This window comes from Salvelinus namaycush, chromosome 9 (genome assembly GCF_016432855.1).
Source record: "Salvelinus namaycush isolate Seneca chromosome 9, SaNama_1.0, whole genome shotgun sequence".
Lineage (NCBI taxonomy): Eukaryota > Metazoa > Chordata > Actinopteri > Salmoniformes > Salmonidae > Salvelinus > Salvelinus namaycush.
This window is the reverse complement of record NC_052315.1, coordinates 30,514,753-30,532,795: the sequence shown is the minus strand read 5'-3', so window position 1 is coordinate 30,532,795 and position 18,043 is coordinate 30,514,753. Positions and strand designations below refer to the sequence as shown.

Below are 18,043 nucleotides of genomic sequence, written 5' to 3'. Positions count from 1 at the left end.
TATATATATATATGTGTTTGTGATATATATATATATATATAGTGGGGCAAAAAAGTATTTAGTCAGCCACCAATTGTGCAAGTTCTCCCACTTAAAAAGATGAGAGGCCTGTAATTTTCATCATAGGTACACTTCAACTATGACAGACAAAATGAGAAAAAAAATCCAGAAAATCACATTGTAGGATTTTTTATGAATTTATTTGCAAATTATGGTGGAAAATAAGTATTTGGTCAATAACAAAAGTTTATCTCAATACTTTGTTATATACCCTTTGTTGGCAATGACAGAGGTCAAACGTTTTCTGTAAGTCTTCACAAGGTTTTCACACACTGTTGCTGGTATTTTGGCCCATTCCTCCATGCAGATCTCCTCTAGAGCAGTGATGTTTTGGGGCTGTTGCTGGGCAACACGGACTTTCAACTCCCTCCAAAGATTTTCTATGGGGTTGAGATCTGGAGACTGGCTAAGCCACTCCAGGACCTTGAAATGCTTCTTACGAAGCCACTCCTTCGTTGCCCGGGCGGTGTGTTTGGGATCATTGTCATGCTGAAAGACCCAGCCACGTTTCATCTTCAATGCCCTTGCTGATGGAAGGAGGTTTTCACTCAAAATTTCACGATACATGGCCCCATTCATTCTTTCCTTTACACGGATCAGTCGTCCTGGTCCCTTTGCAGAAAAACAGCCCCAAAGCATGATGTTTCCACCCCCATGCTTCACAGTAGGTATGGTGTTCTTTGGATGCAACTCAGCATTCTTTGTCCTCCAAACACGACGAGTTGAGTTTTTACCAAAAGGTTTTATTTTGGTTTCATCTGACCATATGACATTCTCCCAATCTTCTTCTGGATCATCCAAATGCTCTCTAGCAGATTTCAGACGGGCCTCGACATGTACTGGCTTAAGCAGGGGGACACGTCTGGCACTGCAGGATTTGAGTCCCTGGCGGCGTAGTGTGTTACTGATGGTAGGCTTTGTTACTTTGGTCCCAGCTCTCTGCAGGTCATTCACTAGGTCCCCCCGTGTGGTTCTGGGATTTTTGCTCACCGTTCTTGTGATCATTTTGTCCCCACGGGGTGAGATCTTGGGTGGAGCCCCAGATCGAGGGAGATTATCAGTGGTCTTGTATGTCTTCCATTTCCTAATAATTGCTCCCACAGTTGATTTCTTCAAACCAAGCTGCTTACCTATTGCAGATTCAGTCTTCCCAGCCTGGTGCAGGTCTACAATTTTGTTTCTGGTGTCCTTTGACAGCTCTTTGGTCTTGGCCATAGTGGAGTTTGTAGTGTGACTGTTTGAGGTTGTGGACAAGTGTCTTTTATACTGATAACAAGTTCAAACAGGTGCCATTAATACAGGTAACGAGTGGAGGACAGAGGAGCCTCTTAAAGAAGAAGTTACAGGTCTGTGAGAGCCAGAAATCTTGCTTGTTTGTAGGTGACCAAATACTTATTTTCCACCATAATTTGCAAATAAATTCATTAAAAATCCTACAATGTGATTTTCTGGATTTTTTTTCCTCATTTTGTCTGTCACAGTTGAAGTGTACCTATGATGAATATTACAGGCCTCTCATCTTTTTAAGTGGGAGAACTTGCACAATTGGTGGCTGACTAAATACTTTTTTGCCCCACTATATACAGTATATTGTGTGTGTGTGTATACATGTGTAAATATATATGTATGTATGTGTGTGTGTGTGTGTGTGTATATATATATTTCTTTATTGTAAATGTTTGGCAGTTGTGAAAAAAATCAATAGTTGGAAGAGTTGTGGAGTCAAATGAAAATAATACCATTGTTGATTAGATATTTTTTTCATTAATTATTTTCTCTTGAACCATATGGTCTATCTACTAGAAACTCATGGACACAGATATACTTCTTTTATACTATATATGAATAAATAATAATACAATTTTTTTTAAATGTGTGTGTGTATACATTTTTTTTATTCATATATTATTTAAAAAAGTAGATCTGTGTCCATGAGTTTCTAGTAGATAGACCATATGGTTCAAGAGAAAATAATGAATGAAAAAAATATCTAATCAACAATGGTATTATTTTCATGTATATATAACTTACACCTTTATTTCAGCATGATATATATATATATATATATAGGATATATCATGCCGAAACCCTCATATTAAAAACAAATAGTTTTCAATAAATTGATTTATATTTAGGATATTGTTTTACAGCTTTGTCATTCTATTTTTTTTATTTATTTTAAAATCATCATATTTGATTATTGTATTTATTCTACATGTGACGAGGCCACACAAAAGGCCAAAGAGGATCATTTGAAGTACCCAAAAGGGCCACCAGATGTCTTGTGATAAATTACATAAAATCCTTAAGTTACCACAATTCTTGTAGTTTACCAGTAAACGTTCAAAAGTTTCCTTTAATATACCCTCCTTTTGCAAACCTAGTGGTGATATTCTAATGGGAATGGAATTGAATTAAAGACTAAAATCATCAATATAATGATTAATAGATGAACTGCTATAAAATGAAATGTGCATTCTGTATAGTTAGATGGAACATTTTCAGCATACATTTGCAATGTTAACTTGTACAGCAACATTTTCCTTTGGATCCATCTTGGTTCCTGTCACATGGGTTTCTTGTAGAGAATGGAAGCAGTCGACGGCTGTTTTTCTCCCTAATAAGATTAGAGTAAATAAATTGGGGATGTGCCCTTTAATCTGCTGGTTAAGAGTGGCAGCCACCTGGGGACTGGCCTCTCCCCCCCATCTCCCTACATGGATAAAGACATTCTGGGCAGGGCAACCTCTACTTATACATGGTGAAAAAACAGGGTGCTATGGTTGACAGGTTTTTATGGACACTGTGAAGATGGTGTTTGCCTATTGCAAGCGTTGCTTTTGTAGCCTAATATTTACAAAATATTTTAAATATTGACCTTGCCTTTTTTTTGTAAGGTTATCGTTCATGTTCCATTTGACTGCTCTGATGCTATCCCTCTCCTCATACTTTGTATAACGTCTTATAGATTTCCCAGGCCTTTTCATGTCGAAGCTGTAACAGAATCAGCCCAACCCTGTCATTTGACCAGGTGACCTGACACCCTGCTATTGCATTCCATCACAGTACCTGAAGGAATATTCATATGAAATGGCCTTTCTCCCCACTGTGTCAGGCATGGGAATGACAATGGCTTGGTTTCATCTCTGTACGTTAATTGTTCTAGTTCTTTTCTATCTGCATTGTTAGTAAGGGCCTGTAAGTAAGCATTTCACTGTTAGTCTACACCTGTTGTTTACTAAGCATGTGATAAATAACATTTGATTTGATATGGACATATATCTAAGCAGCGCAGCATCAGACTGAGAGGAAAACAACTAGTATTTCATTCAATTGGTACAGTCTTTCTAATGATGGTGGAATTATGTCAGTGAAAAACGGACTTCTTGCCGAGTTACTCAATCATGGATCTGGGTTTTTTTTGGGGGGGGGGGATCAGTCAGGCAGGCAGCCCCGGTGCTGGTCGGCTGCCCAGAGAGCACAGTTTGGTGGGGTTCTCACGTTACTTCACTCTGGCCCGATAGAGGTTGTGTTATCGTTCCACTCATCCATGATGGCTGTCTTATCCTAACCACTCCATTTCAATACTTTTTTATTTTACCTTTGTTTGACTAGGCAAGTCAGTTAAGAACAAATTCTTATTTACAATGACTGCCTGGGAACAGTGGGTTAACTGCCTTGTTCAGGGGCAGAACGACAGATTTTTACCTCAGCTCGGGGATTCGATCTAGCAACCTTTCGGTTACTGGCCCAACTCTCTAACCACTAGGCTGCCTACCGCCCCTTATAATATACTTTATATCAATATAACATAATGAATGTGTTTTGGTGCTTGACACATAAACAGATGTCATTAAGTAGTGATTGGTGGAAACGGGGATCAACACACCAGGTTTGGTTTGTGTTTTCTCAGGAATGTGTTGATAAATGTTGGTGGAAAAGACCCAAACATTTTATTTGGCTAGAAAGCCCATACACATATGGCATATGATACCCATACAGTAAGATTCTTACTGTAAAAATGTTTAGTAAGCAAGTCTTGGCGTGCTTAACCAGACCTTGATGGACTATTTGGAAATGTTCCCATAACTCACAATGTAATGCTTCTCACATTATCACCACATTCTATGTCTGACAGCTTTACACTACAATGTCAATAATGATATGGAGCAAATGACAGATCTGCCAACTAGCATATGAAACAACTGGAATATTTTGGTCACGAGGAAGTTATTGACAGACCTATCCACCTAGGCCTACATCAGTCTCTGATATTTTCTCTCTATATGCCGACTAGGTTGGAGTGGAAATGCATTGCAGATGTGAAGGTTGCGGTAGATATCAAAATGTTTACCAGTTGAAATAAACATGGCCTACTTTAGAATAGGAAAGCCAGATTCCATTCTTCCTCAGAGCAGATAGGACACGCCACTCTGCTATTGGCTAAAATATACAGTTGTCAGAAAATATTAAGTGATGAAAGAAGGGCGAGGGGGAGCAGCAGTCAGAGTAGAATGATTCATCAGGTATCTGTAGCATTAATCGTCTCTGGGGCTTGTTTAAAGCAGACATAATACAGAGGCATGTTCCGCTCACTGCTCTGCTCTGGCTGGCTGTGGCCTGGGGCTCTGAGCTGAAGAGCTGCTGAGAGGAATGGCCTTATCTCCACAGAGGAAACACTACAGGATCTGACTCCAGATTGGACTGCCTGGCACTGTGATTGCAGATTCCATCCAGCAGCTTCTCTGGTTATGCAGATCTCTTGTCTTATTACTGTCCCACTCTGGATAAGGAGTTGACTAGTGAGGTAGTCTCGTTGTAAGCATAAGTAGTAGTTACTATAACTGGGTTCCTGAATGTTGCTTTCTGTCTCTTGCTGTCAGTGATGTATATGCCTTCAACTCTGCCAAAGATAAAACAATCTTTTAAGGAACCACACATTTGGTGTAGTGTGTTTTGGTTTCTTGATCACTTGAGAGCCTTGTCAATGCCCATGATAAACTCCTACACTGTATCTCGTGTTGTTTTGAATGAGCTGTATAGAGCGTAACATTCTGCCTTGAACTATTTAGTTTTACTTGTGACAAGTGATTCATCTTGTTCTCCCTCTTGTCTCTCTCTCCTCTCAGGTCTCTATGTGCGGCTATAAACACCTACTATCTGGCATGCTCTCGCTGCCACCTCAACTGCACATATGTTATCTTCAGCAACAAGATAGCCTTCCTCATGGACCTGCTGCTACATCAGCTTACAGTAAGTGTCCTTTCACCACACCATAGAAAACAACTCCTATTACTACCATTATTGATATAACATTAATTAACATATGTTCTCTCAAACAACACGTATTATTTTTGCTTGAGTCACTAAAGTTTGTGTGATACTTATGAAGGTGACATGGCATGATCGAAACTGCAGCTAGTTTACCCAAGGACCAGGCTGTTTAATGAATCCCTTCCAATGTCTCTGTAAATTCTCCTCCTGGCTACATGCAACACTTAAGTGCTGAAAAACTAGGACCTCATCACCAGCATTTATTCCTTCCTGGCACTGTGTTAATAAAAGACAGAGAGAGACACACGCTACAGTATAAATCCTGGCCCTGCCACAGCCACAGGCTTAGCCACGCAGATTAGGGAATGAGAGAGGGAGGGAAAGAGCAGCCTGTCAGGAAGGCAATATGGCGGCTGGGTTACCTGTCAGCCCATATCCTTCAGCACTCTCTGAGACTGTAAACATCAGCCGACTCCAAACATCTAACGGTGGCGGCTGCACACTTCACAGAACCAGACAAGGCACAGACATGGCCTTTGCTACATACATGAACTCTATTGGGGCTTCCTTTTCCAGCCCTGAGTTCCAATCCAAAGCTGTCATATTTCCTGAGGGCACAGAGGGGGAGATTAGCCTGTACACTTCAGTTTATATAAAACATATTCCCACAGCTGCTCTGACGACTGACATGTTGAACAGCACAATGCGAACTTTTCAAGTTGTGTTGGATAGTGACAAATATGGGGCTCATGTATAGTCCATGTAAAAACATGTGTGTACGTGCGTGCGCACGTGTGTTTGTGTTTGGAAGTGGGTGGGGGTAGCAAGTGCCGCCGTCGGTGCTTGTCCCTCTTTTTAATTAGATTTGTGGAGAATGTTGGTGGATTTACTAATGCTGTCAGCATGCTGCCCTAACCATTAGTCTAAATGAGATGTTTTCAGACGTTTTACCTGACAATCTCCTTATTTCTACAACACACACACCAAAATGTCACTTACAGTGCCTTCAGAAAGTATTCACACACCTGGACTTCTTCCTCATTTTGTTTCAGCCTGAATTTAAAATTGATTACATTTAGGTGTCACTGGCCTACGCACTACCCCATAATGTCAAAGTAGAATTGTGTTTTTTTACATTTTTACAAATTAATTTAAAATGAAAAGCTGAAATTTCTTGAGTCATTAAGTATTCAACCCCTTTTTTATGGCAAGCCAAAATAAGTTTAGAAGTAAATAATTGGTTAACAAGTCATGGACTCACTCTGTTTCCAATAATAGTGTTTAACATCATTTTTTTAATGACTACCTCATTTCTGTACCCCAAACATACAATTATCTATAAAGTCCCTCAGTTGAGCTGTGAATTTCAAACACAGATTCAACCACAAAGACCAGGGAGGTTTTACAATGCCCCGCAAAGAAGGGCACCTATTGGTAGATGGGTAAAAATAAAAAAGCAGATATTGAATATCCCTTTGAGCATGGTGAAGTTATTAATTACACTTTGGATTGTGTATCAATACACCCAGTCACTACAATGATACAGGCGTCCTTCCTAACTCCGTTACAAGAGAGGAAGAAAACCACTTAGGGATTTCACGATGAGGCCAATGGTGACTTTAAAACAGTTGCAGAGATGTATGGCTGCGATGGAGAAACTGAGGATGGATCTACAACATTGTAGATAATCTACAATACTAGCCTAATTGACAGAGTAAAAAGAAGGAAGCCCGTACAAAATGTAATATTCCAAACAACACAACTAGATGAAAGATTAATTCACCTTTCAGCAGGACAATAACCTTAAGCACAAGGCCACGTCTACCTGGAGTTGCGTAGCAAGAAGACAGTGAATGTTCCTGAGTGGCCGAGTTAGTTTTGTCTTAAATCTTGAAAATGGATGTCTAGCAATGATCAACATACAACTTGACAGAGCTTGAATAATTAAAAAAATAATAATGTGCAAATATTGTACAATACAGTTGTGCAAAGCTCTTAGAGACTTACTCAGAAAGATTCACTGCTGTAATCGCTACCTAAGGTGATTCTAACATGTATTGACTCTGGAGTGTGAATACTTACACTACCGGTCAAAACACCTACTCATTCAAGGGTTTTTCTTTATTTTTACTATTTTCTACAGTGAAGACATCAAAACTATGAAATAACACATATGGAATCATGTAGTAACCAAAAAAGTGTTAAACAAATCCAAATATATTTTATAATTGAGATTCTTCAAATAGCAACCCTTTGCCTTGATGACAGCTTTGCACACTCTCGAATCTCAAATATAACATATATTTTGATTTGTTTAACACTTTTTGGATTACTACATGATGCCATATGTGTTATTTCACAGTTTTGATGTCTTCACTATTATTCTACAATGTAGAAAATAGTAAAAAATAAAGAAAAACCCTTGAATGAGTAGGTGGTTCTAAAACTTTTGAACGGTAGTGTATGTAACTGAGATATTTCTGAAAATGGTTGTCTAGCAATTTGACAGAGCTTGAAGAATTTTGAAAAGAATTATGTGCAAATATTGCACAATCCAGGTGTAGAAAGCTCACCGCTGTAATTGCTGCCAAAGGTGCTTCTACATAGTATTGACTCAGGGTTGTGAATACTTATGTAAATGAGATTTCATTTTCAATACATTTGCAAAAAATTCTAAAAACATGTTTTCAGTTTGTCATTTTGGGGTATTGTGTGAGTGTGAAAAAATATATTTAATCCATTTTGTATTCAGGCTGTAACACAACAAAATGGGGAGTAAGTCAAGGGGTATGAATTCTTTCTGAAGGCACTATATCTAAAAGGGGAAATGCACTCTGTGCTCCTGTCACAGGATCTCCATACCTTTTTAGGATTGGGAATTGCCAGGGACCTAACAATTCGATATTATCATGATACTTAGGTACCGGTACGATATGTATTGTGATTCTCACAATTCAAAATGTATTTCGATACAATACTGTGATTTTTATTGCGATTTTATGTTCCAAACCTATTGCTCACCATATGTCTGCTGCAGAGAGATGAGAGAGCATGAGAAAACGAGTTTTGATCGGTCAGTGAAGTAAAATTGCTAAAAACATGTTGGCTCACTATTTAAAAAGAAGAGCTATAGGATGGAAAAATACTGGTGTTTTGGCACATACAGCCAACTACCTCTAGCTACTGCTACCTACAGTACAAATCGATACTTTTAGCCAAATATCGATATATCGTCCAAAAATAATTTTGCGATATGTAACTATCTACCCCCCCCCCATCACTAATTCCTTTGGTCTTTATATACCCTGAATCTCTCTAAATATATCTTTATTAATAAACATTTATTGGAGTATTTTTCAGATGCTTGTGCTCTTCTTGTAATAAAGAGTTTAGGATAACTAAATCATGTCAAAACTTGGAGCATACTGATTCTTCTTTCAGCCCTTATTTGTCTAAGGTGAGGGTAAGGGGAGCATTTAGTTAATCCCACAGATGGTTAATACAGAACCCTCCCCTATGTTAGCTCCAGTCCAGTGGTTTTCTCCACAGTCTCAGTATTCGGTTGGCTTCCTTTGTTACCAGAGAGGGAATACCTCTGAGACCTCTCATATGGTAGCAGTCTGGCACGGCAACAGTAACCATGTCACACTGATTGTTAATCACCGATTTATGGCCCACAATTGATGAATTATACAATAACACGTGTGTTGTTTATGGCATGGTGTATCAGGATTCCAACCAATACAAATGGCCTTTGCCGGTAAACAAAAGAAAGGGATATTTCCTCCGTCTCAATTGTCTGTGTTCTAGAAGGCAGGCTGAGGTTTAAATGACCAGGGCCCAGATTCACAAAACCTTCTTAAGAATACATTTCTTAACTGCCATTTTTCCTTGACTATAGACTTTTGAAGAAAGTTAATCAAAGTTGCTGTTCCTCAAAAACGTTATTGGAAATGTTTTTCCACTGTTTCTTATTTATCTCCTTAAGCAAAAAGTTGAAGAAATTTGATTCTTGAAAATAAAGTTTTTGGAGTTGTTCTTCCAAGATAGCTAAACCCTTGTCTTAAATTCAGGGCAGTGAGAGAATAAGCTCATTAAATCAATTGAACATGTTTAATTCACTCTCAAACTTCATCTGAAAGTTTCAGTATTGATTTATTTTAAACCCAAGAACATGTTTTAAAACAGTAACCTCAGTAGGTAATATGCTAACATGATTTCCATTGCTATCTAGATAGCTAGCTAAATCGGTTGCCTAGCAACAAACATCTTAAGAAACATTTGTGAAGATATTTGAGATGTTCGTAAGAATAATTAAATCTTAAGATATTGTTGAGGAATTGCACTTACGAACTATCTTGTGAAATTTTTTTTCTTAACTTCTTATGGCTGCAGCCCGGCGTCGGTACACTTATGACAACAGCCAGCTCAAAGTGCAGGGCGCAAAATTCAAAAGATATTTTAAAAAAATATTTAACTTTCACACATTAACAAGTCCAATACAGCATATGAAAGGTACACATCTTGTGAATCCAGCCAACATGTCCGATTTAAAAAAAAAAATGTTTTACAGGGAAGACACTATGTAAATCTATTAGCTAACCACGTTAGCAAAAGACACCACTTTTTTTACTCCACCAGTTTTTTACTCCATCAGTAGCTATCACAAATTCGACCAAATAAAGATATAAATAGCCACTAACCAAGAAACAACTTCATCAGATGACAGTCTGATAACATATTTATTGTATAGCATATGTTTTGTTCGAAAAATGTGCATATTTCAGGTATAAATCATAGTTTACATTGCAGCTACAATCAGAAATTGCACCGAAAGCAGCCATAATATTTACAGACACCAACGTCAAATACCTAATTACTCATCATAAAACATTTCTGAAAAATACATAGTGTACAGCAAATGAAAGACAGGCATCTTGTGATTACAGATTCCAGATTTCCGATTTATTAAGTGTTTTACAGCGAAAACAAAATGTAGCGTTATATTAGCGTAGCCACAATAGCCAGAAACACTTGGGCGCCGACGACCAGTTCACATGCACGACAGATATATGAAATAGCATCATAAAATGTTTCTTACTTTTGGTGATCTTCCGTCAGAATGTTGGACAAGGTGTCCTTTGTCCAGAACAGTCGTTGTTTGGATTTAGAACGGCAACTTTCCCTCTTCAATTAGCATGCACACTAGCCAAATAGCGTGAATCTCTCCATGTCAACAAACGGAAGAGAACGGAACACGGCAAAACTCCCGAAAAATGTTCAATAATCTGATGAAACTATATTGAAAAAACATACTTTACGATGATATGGTGACATGTATCAAATAAAATCAAAGCCGGAGATAGTACTCGCCTATTACGGCAGCTAAAGAGAAGGCAATCCCACTGTCCACGTCGCGCTCTTCAGAGTACCGAAAATGGGGGACACGTCATTCCAAGATGATGTGTTCCATCTCAGACCAAGATAATCACCTCATTTTTTCTCTCACAGCCTCTTGACATCCAGGGGAAGGTGTATGACGTGCATGTATACTAATAGATCTCATGACCATTTATAGGCAGGAAGTAGAAGAGAGCCTCGGTTTCAGACTTTCCACTTCCTGGTCAGGAAGTGTGCTGCAGAATGACTTCTGTTTCACTCAGAGAAATAATTCAAACGGTTTTAGAAACTAGAGAGTGTTTTCTATCCAATAGTAATAATAATATGCATATTGTACTAGCAAGAATTGAGTACGAGGCCGTTTGAAATGGGCACCTTTTATCTGGCTACTCAATACTGCCCTTTGCAGCCCAAACAGGTTAAGAAGGGTCTTATGTTTTTGCGTAAGAAGTGTTTTGTGGAGCCTCCCGAGTGGCACAGTGGTTTAAGGCACTGCATCACAGTGCTAGCTCTGCCACTAGAGATCCTGGTTCGAGTCCAGGCTCTGTTGCAGCCGGCCGCGACCGGGAGACCCATGGGGCGGTGCATAATTGGCGGCGCATAACATTTTGTTACTTTACAACCTTATTCTGAAACATTTTCATAAATCTACTCACAATATCCCATAATGACAAAGGTAAAACAGGTTTTTAGAAATGTTTACTAATACATTTTTACTAATAACTTATTACATAACTAACTTATTACATAACTATTCAGACACCAATCAGGTCTTTATGGTAGTGGCCAGACGGAAGCCACTCCTCAGTAAAAGGCACTTGACAGCCCACTTGGAGTTTGCCCAAAAAAGCCTAAAGGACTCTCAGACCATGAGAAACAAGGTTCTCTGGTCTGATGAAACCAAGATTGAACTCTTTGGCCTGAATGCCAAGTGTCACGTCTGGAGGAAACCTGGCCCATTCCCTACGGTGAAGCATGGTGGTGGCATCGTCATACTGTGGGGATGTTTTTCAGCGGCAGGGACTGGGAGACTAGTCAGGATCGAGGGAAAGATGAACGGCGCAAAGTACAGTGAGATCCTTGACGATAACCTGCTCCAGAGCGCTCAGGACCTCAGACTGGGGCGAAGGTTCACCTTCCAACAGGACAACGACCCGAAGCACACAGCCAAGACAACGCAACAGTGACTTCGGGACAAATCTCTGAATGTCCTTGAGTGGCCCAGCCAGAGCCCGGACTTGAACTTGATCAAACATCTCTGGAGAGCCCTTCAAATAGCTGTGCAGCGACGCTCCCCATCCAACCTGACATAGCTTGAGAGGATCTGCAGAGAAGACTCGGAGAAACTCCCCAAATACAGGTGTGCCAAGCTGGTAGCGTCATACCCAAGAAGACTTGAGGCTGTAATCGCTGCCAAAGATTCTTCAACAAAGTACTTATGTCATTTTTTAATTTTGAATAAATATGCAAACATTTCTAAAAACCTGTTTTTGCTTTGTCATTATGGGGTATTGTGTGTAGATTGATGAGAGGAAAAAAACAATTTAATCCATTTTAGGATCAGCTGTAACGTAACAATTTGGAAAAAGTCAAGGGGTCTGAATACTTTCCGAATGCGCTGTGCAGTATGTGATACAAGCTTGTTTGAGAATGCAGGTATTGAGCTACTGGTACAGACTGGACTGTGACATGGTGGAGGTTTAGAGCTTTTGACTGACCACAGTCTTTTCCTCCTTCAGCTGTTCGTCCCAGATGAAGACAAGACCATATTTGGTCGCAGTGTGAACAAGCAGGTGTTTGAGGGACTGACCACCGGCCTGCTGCATACCAGCGCCACTGTCCTGAGCCTTCTCCGTCCCTATGTCCCTGACTGTGGCCGCGGGGACGCCCCTCGCATCATGTCACCAGACACCAAGACCAAGACCTCCCCTATAGAGTCCTTCAACACCCGCGCCCAGGACCTCATCAGGTAAGCTCTTCCTCCTCATCTCTCTCAAACCACACACCGCTCTATTGGGGCCCTCCTCCCTTTCACAGTACCTCTCTTCCACCACCTCCCATGTCCCCCCTCCACTCTCTTACTGACAGGGTTGATGTGGGAAACCACTGATATTATAACTTAGTTACTGTCAGAAATAGCCTACAAAATGTCAGCTCCCTTGGAATAGGTCCCAGTATTTGTATTTGTTTCCTCCTTCCTCAGGGGCTTTGAGAGAGGTTGTCCTCTGACATGTGTCCAAATAGTACTTTTTCACACATTCTGGATCAAAATCTTCAGCAAAGTAATAAGTCCTTTTTTTACTTAGGGCAACATAAACAAAGAACACTCCTGGAAGTTTGCAACATCCCCTTGAACTTGGCTTTTGAGTAGCAGGGGCTATGGGCTGTCTCTCCTGGCACCGTGGGGCGGTGAGGAAAGGCAGGCCCAAGCCTTCAGGAAGAGTGGAGTCTTCCAACCATCCCCTCCCACAGCCAATGATTCATTTGACCAGAGCATCTGCACAGGCCCAACTCTCATACTATGTACCAGTCGTAACCCAGGAGACAGGGGAGATCTTGAGGAAAAATGGTGTCTAGTAATCCCTGCAAGGCAATGGGCGATTTACCTCAACTGCCTCAAATTATGTATATAATGGTAGGGAGGAAATAAGATAAAAAAAGATGTTAACTTTTGCAACACTTTCCCATTATGGTGAACTGTAAATCACACAAAGAGAATATCAGCATTCCGCTTCTACGTCTTAATTTCTTATTACCAATCACTCACCAGGCTTTGTACTATACTTATCTCCTACCAGTGTCAGAAACGTACAGATGCGTGTAACGGGGCAAGACTGAACACTAAACAGCTTTTCAAACAGACTATGGGCCAGCTTCTTTCAGCTTAGGTGAAGCTGTGGAAGAGGATAGTCATAGCAAGTTGCCGTGGTTCAAGTGTCAGATGACCTTTTTGTGGAGGTTTCACATTTTTTTAAATTATCTGACTTGAGAAGGCTGCCATTTTGAATGACAGTCCCAACAACAAAAAGGTATGCTAGCAAGTTAAGGGAGTAAGCTAAGCGGAGCCGGAGAGGGAAAGGAATAGATGGATGCCTGTAGTGTAGAACAGTGGCTGGCTTCCTGATTCCTGACTGAGCTGTCTGGTACATCTGGGAGGTCTTGTGATTGACAGCTGAGCCTCCTTGTCTGTCCCTATGGTGGGTAGGGCTAAAGGGGGCTGAGCGGTGGTGGGAGAGGCATACCTTAGCCGTGAGGCAGCCACAGGTCAGCGGACAGTCGGGCCTGTCTCTGGCCTGGCACGGGGGCACAACCGCCATCTAATGATGCTGTTACCAGTGATTTGTGGCTGAGAGAGCAGACAAGACAAATATCACAAATATCACAGTAATAACAGGGAGTACAGAGGGCTTAGGTCAGATCACATTTCAACTGTGCTGTCGGTGAGTTACTATCAGTGAGGGCCTTTGTTAGGATAAAACATTTCACCGGGACAGACTTCATTCATTCATTGTGAAAGTTTTGTTTGTTGTTTTGTTCATGTGGATTCACTCTTATCCTCCTTTTGTGTTTGTGTCCCTCCCTCAGCTATGTGGTAAACATGGGTCTGATTGATAAGCTGTACAGCTGCTTCCTGTCTGTCCAGGGCCCGGTGGATGAGAGCCCCAAGATGTCTGCCTTCCTCCAGCAGGCCACCGCTCTGCTGCACGCCATGTGTAAGCTGTGCTTCGCTGTGACCGGCCGGTGAGTGGCAGCAGTCTCCCTTCCTCTATGACCCTCCTCTCCAGACATCCCCCTGTGATCACGCACGGCTGTTCACAAGACTAATGACAGGAGTGACTCACCGTTGGATCTTTTAAGTCTGCCCGGCCATCCCATAAAGACTTGTTGTTGGAGCTCAAACAAAGACAATGCCTCCTTTTCAATCACACTCAGTGGTTTCCTTTAGTCTGAGCGCTGGCAAGCCCATCGTTACTGTTGATCGAGATAGGCATCTACTTCACCCCTGTGCTCTGTCACTCACCATAAACCCTTGCCTCCAGCACGCCAGGGGAAGCCCACCCACGTGTTACTGTGACCTGCCCCGAGAGAGGCTCAATGGCACCGCTGACAGAGGCTAAGCATACAGACTGAGACACAATACCGACGAAGATAGCATGACCCTTAGTACAGGAATGCTGCCCTCATAGTTAAATATCGTCAGTGGTCATATGGGTACATTTGATCCCTTTAGTTTCTGTAGTGTCATTGTTTGAATTAGAACAGAGGTATTTTAACTCTAAATATTGCTGGTCTGTTGCCAAAACCTTGCATTCTAGACGGGTTGCCTGACAACGTCACAAATGTGTTTGCATCAATGGGGCAGAAGGCTGTGTGTGTTATGATTCTGAACGGTCAGAAAGCTAGAAACAATGACAAAAAGCTGCCATTAGGGGAATATTAAGTGGCTCGTTTCAGCTAATTGTATCTTGTTCTTACACCATGTCTTGTTTTGAAGTGTTTCGACTGATGGCACATCTATGCTAATATGGCTTAAATTCGCTAGCAAGCTAACCAACAACTGTAATGATGTATTTGAGAGACAAGTGCTTATTGTGTACATTTATTTATGTTCTCAATAAACATTTGGAGACGAAATACAGTTTCCATCTCAATAATCTTTTGGCGTTGACAGTTGTTTTGCCCAAACGTTGCACACGCATCGGTTTTGTTGCTGAACAACCCATCCGTGTAGAAGTCTTTATTGCCAGGGCTGATTTACTTACTGTAGATGTTGTGACTGTATCGTTCCTGTGCCCACACTGTACTGCTGGTGTACCTCTCCTCTCCAGCTGCTGTGTGCTGTAACAGTGCCCAGCTGTTTCACACCAACACAGGGGAGCACTGCTATGACTGTGTCACTGAATATCTGTGAGAAAACACAGCGCCATAACCTCGCCACTTTAATGAGCGGACCGAGCAGTGTTGCGTAATAATCAACACCCTGCTAATCCAGCCAACTATCTCCATTCTTACCCTGTCCTCTGTGTGTTCAGGAGGTTATACTGGAGAGAATGTATACCATGGTCCTGGAATATGTTTTGCCATGCCAGTTGCTGTGTCGAGGGGTTTAACTGGCATTAGAGACCATGTACTTGCAGAGCTAGGAATTTCCACACAGAGCTGTTGGCCAACATATAGTGGGTTCCATCCAGAGGTCAAACAGCCTTTATTTTCTGCCTGCAAATCCCATCCTGTGTAGCAGGGGTATTCTTAAATTCCCTGTCAGCACAAGCTTATGGAACTTGTGGGTTTGCAGGAATCCTAATTGTAAAACAATGGGAGCCATTTGACATGAGTTTTCTCTGATGCCATTGACTACGATGTAGTGATGTCAATGTACTTTGAGAAAGTATATTTCGTACAATGATTAGTCTGAGCTAAACAGAATACTTTTCCCATCTATAAAGCATGGGCTAATCAGGGTAAACTCCTCTTATGCGCCAGGTGTTAGTCTGGCTATAGAAGTTTACATTGACTGGCCTCGAGTTTTATGAAGAGGGCAGCTGAGGAACTCAGAGCGATCTCTCCTTCCATCCCATCAGTGTTATACTCCCGTTCTGTTCTCACCTGTGATGTGTGCTGAGAGGATGATGTTACCAATCCCTTTTAATCTGCCTCCTGGCTAAGACACACTAACATGCTGCTTTCAATCATGTAAGGTGGACCTTAATTAAATGTGCCTGAGTACACAGCATCTTGCCAGGAAGCTTTCTGCAGCCAAGGGCATGGATGAGCCACTGCCATGAGCTGTCAGAGCTACTTCCAAATTCCTGTGTTCATTCTGCCCAGCTTGGAGGAGCAAACTCACATTCTGAACTGGTGAAAAATAACAGTCACATTTCTGTGTCACTGCTGTACCATTAAGGAATTTCTCAGTCTGTGGTTGTAGTGATAATGACCAAGCTTTTAACTGCGATCATCCTTGATTAGGCCTAAATAATCTTCAGTGCACAGCTGAACATAGACACCTTCTCACACACAGCCACCAGACTGCACTTCCCTCTCACTCAGTGTAACCAGTTACTCCACTTAACCCGATAGGCATGCAGTGTAAATGGGGCAGGCCCTATTATTTATATTTGAAGGGATAACCCTGGTCTAGCGAGTAAATCTAGAAGCCACAAGGACCAGACTGCCTTCACGCTTACATCCTGAGTCTCGGGTCACTGTGGTGAGGGCAGACAAAAGCTATGTTGTGAATTGAACTTTTACTTGATTTAGAATGAAGTGAAGCATTTTAACCAATAATAATAAATAATACGTTTGGATAACTTATAATGTGGAGTAGTCAGATATCATTAATTTCCCTATATAACATTTCACTGTCACTATGTTCATTGAGCAGAAATTAAATTATCATGTCACATGTTTATTTATATTGCCTGTGTCCTTTGCAGCTCTCCCAGTATATTCGACAACAAGCGTGCAGACCCCACAGGACTGACAGCCCTGCTGCAGTCCACAGACCTGGTGGGTGTGGTACACACTCTGTACTGCATCCTGCTCCACAGCTCCGCCCTGCCTGAGCCGGCTGCCCAGGGCCCACAGGAGCCCTACGCCCCAGGGGTCATCCAGGTGGCCCTAACGGGCCTCCGCTTCCTCAACAGCTTCGCCCTGCTCGACCTGTCTGCCTTCCAGGTAACACACACACACACCACTTCATACTGAGGTACAGTACACACACAGAGAGACGCACACATTCTCACACTTGAATCCCTCATCCTTCACGTCCAGTAGGTGGTGTTAATTACAGTGACTCTAATTCCAAAGGTTATGCTGCCCGCGGGGCAGGTTTTTCAATACCGGCACATCACATACCATACAGTGTATACTGGTCTTGCTGGTTACGTAGGTGTATTATGCTGGACACATTCCACAGACAGACATTCCAAATAGGGGGTGCCATGAAAAGGTCTTGTCACCAATGTCCTCTCTCACAGTTTTATTGACTAGCACCCTCATAATATAGAGCTGGCTGGCTTCTCTGTGCATCGGCAAGACAGAGCAGCTACGTCTGGTAAGGCGAGGGGCTGGGGTGTGTATTTGTCAATAACTGCTGGTGCGCGATGTCTAATATTATAGAAGTCATGATAAGCTGTAGACCACACCATCTACCAAGAGAGTTCTCATCTATATTATTCGTAGCCATCTATTTACCACCACAAACCGATGCTGGCACTAAGACTGCACTCAACGAGCTGTATAAGACCATAAGCAAACAAGAAAATACTAATCCAGAAGCGGCACTCCTAGTGGACTTTAATGCAGG

General features: G+C 41.5%; 1 protein-coding gene across 3 annotated transcripts in view; it reads left to right on the top strand.

The window, feature by feature from the left end:
- The window catches only part of LOC120053941 (S phase cyclin A-associated protein in the endoplasmic reticulum-like), a 106,748-nt gene that overhangs the window by 71,931 nt on the left and 16,774 nt on the right, over nucleotides 1–18,043 (top strand). For all 3 annotated transcript variants that reach the window (XM_039001268.1, XM_039001267.1, XM_039001266.1), the window contains exons 24-27: nucleotides 5,190–5,313; nucleotides 12,474–12,703; nucleotides 14,320–14,475; nucleotides 17,172–17,412. In XM_039001268.1, the coding sequence (XP_038857196.1) occupies nucleotides 5,190–5,313; nucleotides 12,474–12,703; nucleotides 14,320–14,475; nucleotides 17,172–17,412 (751 nt within the window). The remainder of the gene's footprint in view (nucleotides 1–5,189; nucleotides 5,314–12,473; nucleotides 12,704–14,319; nucleotides 14,476–17,171; nucleotides 17,413–18,043) is intronic.